At 47.0% G+C, this 12,978-nt stretch overlaps 3 protein-coding genes across 3 annotated transcripts; all 3 read left to right on the top strand.

Moving 5' to 3' along the window:
* The first annotated feature begins 2,604 nt into the window (after positions 1–2,604).
* On the top strand, positions 2,605–6,450 carry LOC146234539 (uncharacterized). Its single transcript, XM_084688580.1, has 5 exons — positions 2,605–2,635; positions 2,903–4,250; positions 4,497–5,200; positions 5,957–6,053; positions 6,317–6,450. The coding sequence occupies exons 2-5, from the start codon at positions 2,942–2,944 to the stop codon at positions 6,448–6,450; spliced, it is 2,244 nt and encodes a 747-aa protein (XP_084544706.1). The 5' UTR covers positions 2,605–2,635; positions 2,903–2,941.
* Positions 6,451–9,915: 3,465 nt separating this feature from the next.
* On the top strand, positions 9,916–11,402 carry LOC146234538 (uncharacterized). Its single transcript, XM_084688579.1, has 3 exons — positions 9,916–9,946; positions 10,148–11,333; positions 11,380–11,402. Exons 2-3 carry the CDS (start codon positions 10,187–10,189, stop codon positions 11,400–11,402), a joined length of 1,170 nt encoding a protein of 389 aa, XP_084544705.1. The 5' UTR covers positions 9,916–9,946; positions 10,148–10,186.
* LOC146234537 (uncharacterized) lies at positions 11,386–12,725 on the top strand. Its single transcript, XM_084688127.1, has 2 exons — positions 11,386–11,495; positions 11,742–12,725. The coding sequence occupies exons 1-2, from the start codon at positions 11,477–11,479 to the stop codon at positions 12,452–12,454; spliced, it is 732 nt and encodes a 243-aa protein (XP_084544253.1). The 5' UTR covers positions 11,386–11,476; the 3' UTR covers positions 12,455–12,725.
* Positions 12,726–12,978: the final 253 nt, after the last annotated feature.

The raw sequence follows: 12,978 nt of genomic DNA, 5'->3' as shown, positions 1-12,978 counted from the left end.
GCTAGGGGTAAGGGCTAGGGTTAAGACAGAGTATTGGGATTCAGCCTAAATCTTGTCAGTAGTATGTGGATAGGATGAAATACAGTTTATTAGAGTCAGTGTGATCTGTTTTAGGATGAAATCACACTGTTTCTTTTGATTATCAACCCAACTGAATGCACTGACAAAGTAAATTGTATAAACTCAACCTTGAGAATTTGCTGGGGCACACCCTATGAAATTCAGGGCCGGCGGCATGTCCTCATATGCGCTCTCAATTATAATGTGATAACCAATTAAATGCGCTGATGAGATTGGCATGCAACTCGTGCACTTGCGTGTGTCAATAAAACTTAAGTCTTTATATTTTAACAGCAAAGCTGATTCCTCACTGTGTGGTTTACTTGAAAATAGCATTTCCATTTAGTAATGTAGCATTTAGCAGACGCTCCTATCCAGAGAGACTACAGTATAGTATTTGGATAGCACTGGGGTACAGGACGTAGACTCGCTGTAAAATTCACACAGTTAACAGTTTCCCATTCAATTTATTTGAAAAACGTACTTTTATTTAAACTTGCAATCGCACTTTTCTGTCGCATTGCTTTGGGAGAGACACCGCGCAGTCTGGACATTATGACGCATACAGAGATTGTGACGCACTTTAGCAAATGATAAAAACTCATCCTAAGAAGTAAAATATGTCAGTGATGAAAGAAAATGCTTCGTAGGTAAAGAGTCAAGAAACTTTTCTTTTTATAGAAGTGATTTCTTAATTTGTCATACTTACCAAGTGCAAAAACATGGATGACATCTCAAAACCAAAAAGACTAGAATTGAGGAGTAAACAGAAGGTAAGGCTGGTCATCTTGAAGTAGTTACAACGATTCAAACACGAAAATATTTGGTTCTCTAGATTATTGAGAATAATGTCTTTATTTATTGTGAGTCTAAAAGTTGTGCTTGACACTGACCTGATCTAGTCATATTTCATAATTCCAAGTTATATTTCTTCATCAAAAGATACAAAAGTTGTGTTCGAGGCACCTCTCTCTCTCTTGTCGTGGTTCACTGCTAATTGTAACCTCAACTCAACCTACCACACCTTGTTTGTTTGTGTGTATGTGTGTGTACATGGTGTGTGTGTGTGTGTGTCCAGCCTGCGTGTCTCCGTGACACAACTGCCTCCCAGTTGCCCCTGCCACCCTGTTGGTCAGAGCCTGGACTGAAGTTTCCTCCCCTGCAGCCCCATGACAGGAAGTCCCCAGAACAGCAGGACCTCCTCCAGGTAAGAACAGCTGCCTGTAGAAACTCTACACATTTGATAATATATTCAATGAGCACACTCATTTGATCCAAAATGACACACTAATAGTATTTGCATAAAGTAAGTGCAGCAGATCATCCAGAATCAGAAGTGTAGTGTAGTTGAACAGTATTCCAGTGGTTACAGCCAGGGAATGGCATCTGATTTTGACCAGATAGTGTAACATTAACATCAATACAATATTATATAATTCTGATAAAAGTGTTAGTGCTTTGGAAAAACATGCCTCACCCATGTGGCACAGAATGACCAATTTAAGAGTTTAATCTATGCCTGTGGGACTTATCAGAGCTTCTTCTGATCGTGAGCAGTGTCACTCTATGGACCAGTAGGTTGGGAGAGGAAGTTGAGGACGCATACAATACAAGTATGTCAGTATGGTGATGTAACATCCACCTTTGCCATTAATAATGTTGTTGCCTCCTCAATGCACTAAGGCCGGCCGCAAAACCAAGGCTGGCAGGAAGGCTGCAGGATCGGACAAAGCTGGAGGGGCTAACAAGGGGCCCCAGGCAGAGTCCTGGAGGATTGATGTGGGCACTGGAGGCCGTACGCCAGCTGCTGAACAAGGTTCACACCTGGCCCGGAAACTGGCAGGACCAGGCAGGATGGTGAGTAAAAGGCCCTCATCCCCTCACTGGGTACTACAGACACCAACTACTCCCCTCAACTCAGTCTAACTCCACGTCTCCAACTCTGTTACGATGCCTTGCTAAGCATTTGTCTTGCCTGCAGGTGATTGGTGGTGCATGTGTGAAGATGCCTCCCATGTCCCAGACCAGCTACTGTGAGTATTGGTTTATTCATGTATCAAAAGTACAACATTCATGATTGAATGATCCCTTTTTATCAAGAGAGGGATCCACCAATCACACTGTGACTCTCCTCTACATGTAGGTGTTCTTCCACCAATAAGACCATCAGCCTCTGTGCCACTCAGCCAAGAGGAACCCAAGACCCTAAAGTGCAGGTCCACACCAGATGATGGGGAGAGAACAAACTTCTCTCTACCTCCACCTTCATCTCCACCCACATCACCTCCGTCTCCACCTCTGACTACACGCCGACCTCAGGCTCAGTCTCCACCGTCTTCACCTCCCACCCTGGATGACCCAGTGACCCGGGAGACCACGCCCCAGTCTCTGTTTGAAGCTATTATGTCCCATTCGTAAGTGTCCCTGTTAACGTCCTCTTTAGGCTACTGCCCTGATGAACACAATGTTACAATGTGTCGTTAGTTGTCATTGTACTGTAGAGAGAGTGTGACAAATGTGTTCTTTTTCTTCTTACAGTCAATGGAGACTCATCAAAACGGTCCTGTTGAGAAAGGTAGATAAGATGTTTATTTTCTAACACAATATTTTTTTACTCAGCTTGACAATAACTATGTGTATCTGTACTGCGATTTAACGTCATCCCCCTTTTTTTACGCTGCCTTTCTCTCTTTTCTCTCTGCGCCCTGTTTTTCTTTCTCTCTCTCTCTCTCTCTCTCTCTCTCTCTCTCTCTCTCTCTCTCTCTCTCTCTCTCTCTCTCTCTCTCTCTCTCTCTCACTCTCTCTCTCTCTCTCTCTCTCTCTCTCTCTCTCTCTCTCTCAGAACAAGAACATAGCTGAGCTGGAGAAGCATTTAGAGGAGATGATGGAGTGGGTTCTCCATGTGGTCAATGAGGGAGTGCTGCCCGCCATGGCCCTTTACCAGGTCCATCACCTCAACCAAGACCTGCTGTGTGCCGCTTCCTCCCACAGCAACTGTGTCTCCATGAGCAGCAGATCTTCTTTGGCAGATCTGCTGTCTCCAGTCCGCTCTGGGGTGTTGAGTGAGAAGGTATGTTTCATCCCTGTGGCTTCTCCAGACCTCTGGAGGGAGAGTTCATCCTCTCGTCAGTCCCAGGTCCGGGCCTCTTCTCAGGGCTCAGACCAACCTGACATCCCCCAGGGTGTTCTGAGAAGCAGGAGGAGCAGCAGCAGTAGCCAGGGAGAGCTGCTGGGAAACATGGTCCAGGGAAGGGAGGAGAAGGAGGCTTGCACACTCTCGTGTCAGGAAAGCCTCCCTCTCTACACCCAGCAGGAGGAGTGCAGCTCTGCCAGCAAGGAGCAGGAGGAAGAGAACCAGCAGAAGGAGACCACTCCTTTCTCCTCTAAGTCAGCCACTAGGAGCCCTAGTCCCAGGAGTGAGGCAAACAGTGTTGCTAGTTGCCACGACCTTAACCTCACTGCTCAGAAAATGCTGGACACGGTTGTGCAGATGGCACACTCGGCCTCCAGATCAGTCACTGATGACGAAGACTGCGAAAGTGACGATGGCTCCTCTGTCTCGTCCTTCGACCAGGCAGAGTACGACCTGGACCGCCTGCTGGTGTCCCAAAGCACGGGTACGAGGGTGTTGCAGGCGAGGATCGACTGCTTCTCCGATGAGCTGATTATTCACATATATAATCTGCTCCCGGAGACACAGATGGGACGTTTTCCCTCGGCATGCCGCTGTCACTCCCAGCCCAACGTCCAGAACTGGGAGGCAAAGCAGTGCTTGGATTGGGAGCTCTTCAGGCCTCTGATGTACAACTTCCTCCACTTGGCATTCAAACAACTGATGGAGAACTTCCTTGGCCTGGTCATCTTTCTTCCGGACGAACGTGTCCCGATGAAAGATCACCTTAAATGGATGTGGAAGGAGGACAGGGCTGACTCCGACAGCAATGCATCCTTAGATGACGGTGACAGCAGCGACTCGTCTCTGGACTGGTCCATCAAGTTTCCGCCGGGCCCCAGCCAAGGGATTGTTGGTAGAAACATCTCACAGAGCACACCGCGGCCATCTTCCTCTGCCAGCCAGGACCAGAGGGGGGCACTAGAGGCCATATCTGAGGTGTTAACCTTAAAGGTGGGAGATGTCCTTCACTGTACCTGCAATGACCCAGGAAAAGCCATGGCCATGGTCAACAAAGGTAGAGACATTTTTTACTCAATCACTATATTGACCCCGAAGGGAATTCAGGAGTTCAGGCAACTAGTAACACTGTGTAACTGGAGTTGTAAGTGATACAGTACTGCTGAATGACAGTGTAGGTATAGTTAATAACTCTAATATTAATGTTAGCGATCAAAGTCAATCACTGTTTAAAGGAAAGTATAGGAAATAGCTATAATAATAATAGGATACTTAACAGTGTGAGTGTGTTTTGTTGTGCTAGGCCTTGATGCTGAGGCCATGGCCAGGCTGGCGGATCTCCTTAGGAGCTCCTCTTCTGAAGCCACTGACGAGGAAGGGACAACAGGAAGTCCCAACCCAGGGTTGAGTTTAGGTTTCACCAACCAGGAAGTTTGCCAGTCGGAGAATGCTGATATCATTGTCCCCAACAACGAAGAAATGTCAGATTGCCTGACCAAGGCCATCAACGTTGCCAGGGAAATGAATATCGAGGAAGATGGGAAGGATGATGGAGCTTCTGGTTTCTCTAAGCAGGTCCAGGAGCTTTCCTGGTTGCCTCCTGCTGTGTGGGATGTTACCGTCCGTTTTCAAACAGGTTGTGAGGAGAAGGAGAATGCTCAGGACTCTGCTGGCTTGGAAAAGGCCAATGGAAGCTCCTGCTTCAGAAGAAATGGGAGGATAGATGACGGATCTGAGCTTTATGACGATAGCTCCTCATCCGCCTCCACTTCCCGGTTCTGCCACTCCTCCTCTTCCTCCACCTCTGATTTATCCTCCTCCACCTCCTGGTTTTGTCACTCCTCCTCTTCCTCCACCTCAGATTTATCCTCCTCTTTGCACTCCCAAACCTCCAACAGCTCCTCCATCTCCAGGAGCTCCATGGCTCTGGACCCCTGCCCAGATGGGGACAATCTGGACCATCTAAGAAAGACCAAACCCTCCGGCCTCCAAAGATGGTTCACCTTGGTAAGCTGAAAACAACTCCACACACACTGGCACTGGGTAGACCTGACCTGAACGCAATCGAGGACAAGTAGGGATTCAAAGTATGCATTTGTAGAATACATTATGTATGAGTAGTAAACAGTAGATGTAGTTATTTAGCAGATTTCTTTATTCAAAGCCACACACACTGAGGATTTGAACCTCTGACATCTTGATCCACAGCCAAATGCTCTACCACATAGCTACACCCATGCCACCACATTAGATAGATAGTTACAGTTAATGTCGTTCAGTCAAGACACTGACATATCAGATTTGAGCATTTATTGATAACCATAGACATGGAAATAGGTTTGACTTTGGCAGTGTATGTATCTAGGAGACCCAGTCCCTACCTTAGCGAGCAGCATTAACGAGCAACATACATACATAGAATATGAGGCAGGGAGCAAATAAAGATATAATCCCCCTGATGGATAGAACATACAGACAACAAGGGGGAGAAGGGGAGGGTGGAGGTTGGCAGCAGCACAGATCATACAGCAACCAGGGGTGAGTGTGTGTGTGTATCTGCGCAGCCTTTGAATGCCGCTTAATCGGACGTAGCTCAATGGGCTTGAGCAGGCTAACACAGGTGTAGGTAATAAGCGGATGACGCGCGCTGCCAGAGTGCCATGCCTGAACTAGACTTTGCTCATTTATTTCCTGTTAACAAAATGTAAAACACTTAATCATTTTAAGGAATTATGTTTGTCTTTGGTCTCACTTCCATCCCAGATGAGAAAGAAGACCAATGCTGTCACCAAGGTCACACAGAGTTCTGCTGCCAAAGGACAGAAGAAGACCAACTCAGTTACTCCCCTCAACTGTGGAAGTGAGATCATGATATATTTTCATGATATATTGTCAGATCATTTTTGTTCATTTAGGCTTTCCCACTTTAGTTGGCTCTCCCACCATTTCACACACACACACACACACACACACACACACACACACACACACACACACACACACACACACACACACACACACACAGAGAGAGAGACACACACACACTCATACTCTTTTCAAGTAAATGGACAGTGCTGGTTGTGTGACATCATCTCCTGTTGTGTGATGGTGTTCCCTGTCCAGGCCCAGATCCTGCTGAGTCCTCCAGCGTAAAGAAACAGAAGAAGAAGAAGAAGAAGTCCATTAAAGGATTCTTCCGCAGGATCTCTGCAGCTCTTTCCAAGGCGTTCTGTTGTAGCTGCGAGACTCACCAGTAGAGGCAGCCGCTTGCTTCCTGACCTGACTTCGGAGACAGAGAGGATCTGTCACTTCAACAACCACCGTAGCCATTTCCCACTCTGAAATACATAACAGAGCTATTCATAATTTTAGTAATAATAAATATTTCCCTTGTAATTGCTAAGCTGTTTGTGTTTAGGCTTGTGACATCTCCATATCAGGACTGCAGCCACGCAGAGGCTAATTATTGTGTGTCACAATAAAAGTACACAGACACTTTACTTCTGTATAAAACTGAAGGTGAAGAAACGTTTTAAATAAAGTCACATATAACAATTGAATTAACATATCCATGAAGATACATATACATTTGTCTCAATGTCCTCATGTATGCTTCAGAAAATAACATTGATAACAGATAACCTTATGAGAACTGGGACTTAGGAAGTAGAATAGCTGATCACTGTGCCGCACACCGAGTAGTGCCCCAGATCAAATCAAATGTGTTTGTATAGCCCTTTATACACGCAAGCATGTCACAGAGGGCTTCACATACGCCCATAGAACTGCCCCTCAACCAACCTAAACCCTCAAGGAAGACAAGGAAAAACTTGTACCACCCCTGGGGAGAGGAGGGGTGTCAAATAGGAAGTGAAATGTGAGGAAGAGGGGGGACAGAGAGGATGGGATAAGAGAGACAGTAAAATGGAGACGGAGGGACGGGAAGCATTTGCTAACGAAGGGAGAACAATTGGTAGGGGTGGGGGTGGTGGGATTTGGAAGGGGTGCAGGGTGCTCGAGCACCTGTCCAGATTTAGACAGCATACAAATCTTAGCATGTCCACCTAGTGTCTAAGTTGTTGACAACTGATACAGCTGGCAACCAATTCTACCAATGCCTGGCACTGGAGAGGGGCAGGAGACCACAACTGGTTAACATACACGCATGCACACACACACAAACACACACACACACACACACACACACATACAACCTAAACTGGAACTTTCCTGCAGTGGACAATGATTGATCCAGGGCTGTGTGGGAGGGACTTTTGGTTGTCCTCCACCATTCGCAGCAGAGGGGCTGAACATTCTAGGGTCTGGTGGTCATGCCAAATCGAGTAACAGTAATGGGCTCTCAATTATAATGTGATAACCAATGAGATCCGCTGATGAGATTGCCATGCAACCCGTGCATGTAGCGTGCGTGTGTCAATAAAGCTTCACTCTTTATATTTTAACAGCAAAGCTGATTCCTCACTGTGTGGTTAACGTGAAAGTAGCATTTACATTTAGTCATTTAGCATTTAGCAGACGCTCTTATCCAGAGCGACTTACAGTATGGTAGTTGGATAGCCCTGGGTAAAGGACGTAGAATCGCTGTACAACTCACACTGTTACACAACAACAATTTCCCTACCAATTTAGTTGAAAAACTTCAGTTTATTTAAACTTGCAATCGCACTTTTCTGTCGCATCGCTTTGGGAGAGACACCGCGCAGTCTGGACATTATGACGCATACAGAGATTGTGACGCACTTTAGCAAATGATAATAATTCATCCTAAGAAGTAAAATATGTCAGTGATGAAAGAAAATGCTTCGTAGGCAAAGAAACTTTTCATTTTATAGAAGTGATTTCTTAATTTGTCATCCTTACCAAGTGCAAAAACATGGATGACATCTCAAAACATAAAAGACTAGAATTGAGGAGTAAACAGAAGGTAAGGCTGGTCATCTTGAAGTAGCTACAACGATTCAAACACGAAAATATTTGGTTCTCTAGATTACTGAGAATAATTTCTTTATTTATTGTGAGTCTAAAAGTTGTGTTTGACACTGACCTGACCTAGTCATATTTCATAATTCCAAGTTATATTTCCTCATCAAAAGATAACAAAAGTTCTGTTCGAGGCACCTCTCTCTCTCTTGTCGTGTTACACTGCTAATTGTAACCTCAACTCCACCTACCGCACCTTGTTTGTGTGCACGTGTGTTTACATGGTGTGTGTGTGTGTGTGTGTCCAGCCTGCGTGTCTCCGTGACACAACTGCCTCCCAGTTGCCCCTGCCACCCTGTTGGTCAGAGCCTGGACTGAAGTTTCCTCCCCTGCAGCCCCATGACAGGAAGTCCCCAGAACAGCAGGACCTCCTCCAGGTAAGAACAGCTGCCTGTAGAAACTCTACACATTTGATAATATATTCAATGAGCACACGCATTTGATCCAAAATGACGCTAATAGTATTTGCATAAAGTAAGTGCAGCAGATCATCCAGAATCAGAAGTGTAGTGTAGTTGAACAGTATTCCAGTGGTTACAGCCAGGGAATGGCATCTGATTTTGACCAGATAGTGTAACATTAACATCAATACAATATTATATAATTTTGATAAAAGTGTTAGTGCTTTGGAAAAACATGCCTCACCCATGTGGCACAGAATGACCAATTTAAGAGTTTAATCTATGCCTGTGGGACTTATCAGAGCTTCTTCTGATCGTGAGCAGTGTCACTCTATGGACCAGTAGGTTGGGAGAGGAAGTTGAGGACGCATACAATACAAGTATGTCAGTATGGTGATGTAACATCCACCTTTGCCATTAATAATGTTGTTGCCTCCTCAATGCACTAAGGCCGGCCGCAAAACCAAGGCTGGCAGGAAGGCTGCAGGATCGGACAAAGCTGGAGGGGCTAACAAGGGGCCCCAGGCAGAGTCCTGGAGGATTGATGTGGGCACTGGAGGCCGTACGCCAGCTGCTGAACAAGGTTCACACCTGGCCCGGAAACTGGCAGGACCAGGCAGGATGGTGAGTAAAAGGCCCTCATCCCCTCACTGGGTACTACAGACACCAACTACTCCCCTCAACCCAATCAACCTCGTCTCCAACTCTGATAACTTCTCTGTTACGATGCCTTGCTAAGCATTTGTCTTGCCTGCAGGTGATTGGTGGTGCATGTGTGAAGATGCCTCCCATGTCCCAGACCAGCTACTGTGAGTATTGGTTTATTCATGTATCAAAAGTACAACATTCATGATTGAATGATCCCTTTTTATCAAGAGAGGGATCCACCAATCACACTGTGACTCTCCTCTACATGTAGGTGTTCTTCCACCAATAAGACCATCAGCCTCTGTGCCACTCAGCCAAGAGGAACCCAAGACCCTAAAGTGCAGGTCCACACCAGATGATGGGGAGAGAACAAACTTCTCTCTACCTCCACCTTCATCTCCACCCACATCACCTCCGTCTCCACCTCTGACTACACGCCGACCTCAGGCTCAGTCTCCACCGTCTTCACCTCCCACCCTGGATGACCCAGTGACCCGGGAGACCACGCCCCAGTCTCTGTTTGAAGCTATTATGTCCCATTCGTAAGTGTCCCTGTTAACGTCCTCTTTAGGCTACTGCCCTGATGAACACAATGTTACAATGTGTCGTTAGTTGTCATTGTACTGTAGAGAGAGTGTGACAAATGTGTTCTTTTTCTTCTTACAGTCAATGGAGACTCATCAAAACGGTCCTGTTGAGAAAGGTAGATAAGATGTTTATTTTCTAACACAATATTTTTTTACTCAGCTTGACAATAACTATGTGTATCTGTACTGCGATTTAACGTCCTCCCCCTTTTTTTACGCTGCCTTTCTCTCTTTTCTCTCTGCGCCCTGTTTTTCTGTCTCTCTCTCTCTCTCTCTCTCTCTCTCTCTCTCTCTCTCTCTCTCTCTCTCTCTCTCAGAACAAGAACATAGCTGAGCTGGAGAAGCATTTAGAGGAGATGATGGAGTGGGTTCTCCATGTGGTCAATGAGGGAGTGCTGCCCGCCATGGCCCTTTACCAGGTCCATCACCTCAACCAAGACCTGCTGTGTGCCGCTTCCTCCCACAGCAACTGTGTCTCCATGAGCAGCAGATCTTCTTTGGCAGATCTGCTGTCTCCAGTCCGCTCTGGGGTGTTGAGTGAGAAGGTATGTTTCATCCCTGTGGCTTCTCCAGACCTCTGGAGGGAGAGTTCATCCTCTCGTCAGTCCCAGGTCCGGGCCTCTTCTCAGGGCTCAGACCAACCTGACATCCCCCAGGGTGTTCTGAGAAGCAGGAGGAGCAGCAGCAGTAGCCAGGGAGAGCTGCTGGGAAACATGGTCCAGGGAAGGGAGGAGAAGGAGGCTTGCACACTCTCGTGTCAGGAAAGCCTCCCTCTCTACACCCAGCAGGAGGAGTGCAGCTCTGCCAGCAAGGAGCAGGAGGAAGAGAACCAGCAGAAGGAGACCACTCCTTTCTCCTCTAAGTCAGCCACTAGGAGCCCTAGTCCCAGGAGTGAGGCAAACAGTGTTGCTAGTTGCCACGACCTTAACCTCACTGCTCAGAAAATGCTGGACACGGTTGTGCAGATGGCACACTCGGCCTCCAGATCAGTCACTGATGACGAAGACTGCGAAAGTGACGATGGCTCCTCTGTCTCGTCCTTCGACCAGGCAGAGTACGACCTGGACCGCCTGCTGGTGTCCCAAAGCACGGGTACGAGGGTGTTGCAGGCGAGGATCGACTGCTTCTCCGATGAGCTGATTATTCACATATATAATCTGCTCCCGGAGACACAGATGGGACGTTTTCCCTCGGCATGCCGCTGTCACTCCCAGCCCAACGTCCAGAACTGGGAGGCAAAGCAGTGCTTGGATTGGGAGCTCTTCAGGCCTCTGATGTACAACTTCCTCCACTTGGCATTCAAACAACTGATGGAGAACTTCCTTGGCCTGGTCATCTTTCTTCCGGACGAACGTGTCCCGATGAAAGATCACCTTAAATGGATGTGGAAGGAGGACAGGGCTGACTCCGACAGCAATGCATCCTTAGATGACGGTGACTGCAGCGACTCGTCTCTGGACTGGTCCATCAAGTTTCCGCTGGGCCCCAGCCAAGGGATTGTTGGTAGAAACATCTCACAGAGCACACCGCGGCCATCTTCCTCTGCCAGCCAGGACCAGAGGGGGGCACTAGAGGCCATATCTGAGGTGTTAACCGTAAAGGTGGGAGATGTCCTTCACTGTACCTGCAATGACCCAGGAAAAGCCATGGCCATGGTCAACAAAGGTAGAGACATTTTTTACTCAATCACTATATTGACCCCGAAGGGAATTCAGGAGTTCAGGCAACTAGTAACACTGTGTAACTGGAGTTGTAAGTGATACAGTACTGCTGAATGACAGTGTAGGTATAGTTAATAACTCTAATATTAATGTTAGCGATCAAAGTCAATCACTGTTTAAAGGAAAGTATAGGAAATAGCTATAATAATAATAGGATACTTAACAGTGTGAGTGTGTTTTGTTGTGCTAGGCCTTGATGCTGAGGCCATGGCCAGGCTGGCGGATCTCCTTAGGAGCTCCTCTTCTGAAGCCACTGACGAGGAAGGGACAACAGGAAGTCCCAACCCAGGGTTGAGTTTAGGTTTCACCAACCAGGAAGTTTGCCAGTCGGAGAATGCTGATATCATTGTCCCCAACAACGAAGAAATGTCAGATTGCCTGACCAAGGCCATCAACGTTGCCAGGGAAATGAATATCGAGGAAGATGGGAAGGATGATGGAGCTTCTGGTTTCTCTAAGCAGGTCCAGGAGCTTTCCTGGTTGCCTCCTGCTGTGTGGGATGTTACCGTCCGTTTTCAAACAGGTTGTGAGGAGAAGGAGAATGCTCAGGACTCTGCTGGCTTGGAAAAGGCCAATGGAAGCTCCTGCTTCAGAAGAAATGGGAGGATAGATGACGGATCTGAGCTTTCTGACGATAGCTCCTCATCCGCCTCCACCTCCCGGTTCTGCCACTCCTCCTCTTCCTCCACCTCTGATTTATCCTCCTCCACCTCCTGGTTTTGTCACTCCTCCTCTTCCTCCACCTCAGATTTATCCTCCTCTTTGCACTCCCAAACCTCCAACAGCTCCTCCATCTCCAGGAGCTCCATGGCTCTGGACCCCTGCCCAGATGGGGACAATCTGGACCATCTAAGAAAGACCAAACCCTCCGGCCTCCAAAGATGGTTCACCTTGGTAAGCTGAAAACAACTCCACACACACTGGCACTGGGTAGACCTGACCTGAACGCAATCTAGGACAAGAAAGGGTTCAAAGTATGCATTTGTAGAATACATTATGTATGAGTAGTAAAGAGTAGATGTAGTTATTTAGCAGATTTCTTTATTCAAAGCCACACACACGGAGGATTTGAACCTCTGACATCTTGATCCACAGCCAAATGCTCTACCACATAGCTACAACCATGCCACGACATTAGATAGATAGTTACAGTTAATGTCGTTCAGTCAAGACACTGACATATCAGATTTGAGCATGTATTGATAACCATAGACATGGAAATAGGTTTGACTTTGGCAGTGTATGTATCTAGGAGACCCAGTCCCTACCTTAGCGAGCAGCATTAACGAGCAACATACATACATAGAATATGAGGCAGGAAGCAAATAGAGATATAATCCCCCTGATGGATAGAACATACAGACAACAAGGGGGAGAAGGGGAGGGTGGAGGTTGGCAGCAGCACAGATCATACAGCAACCAGGGGT

Source organism: Hypomesus nipponensis, chromosome 23, assembly GCF_054491055.1.
Source record: "Hypomesus nipponensis isolate SF chromosome 23, ASM5449105v1, whole genome shotgun sequence".
Taxonomy (NCBI): Eukaryota; Metazoa; Chordata; class Actinopteri; order Osmeriformes; family Osmeridae; genus Hypomesus; species Hypomesus nipponensis.
The sequence above is the reverse complement of the archived record's forward strand: the minus strand, read 5'-3'. Positions and strand labels throughout refer to the sequence as shown.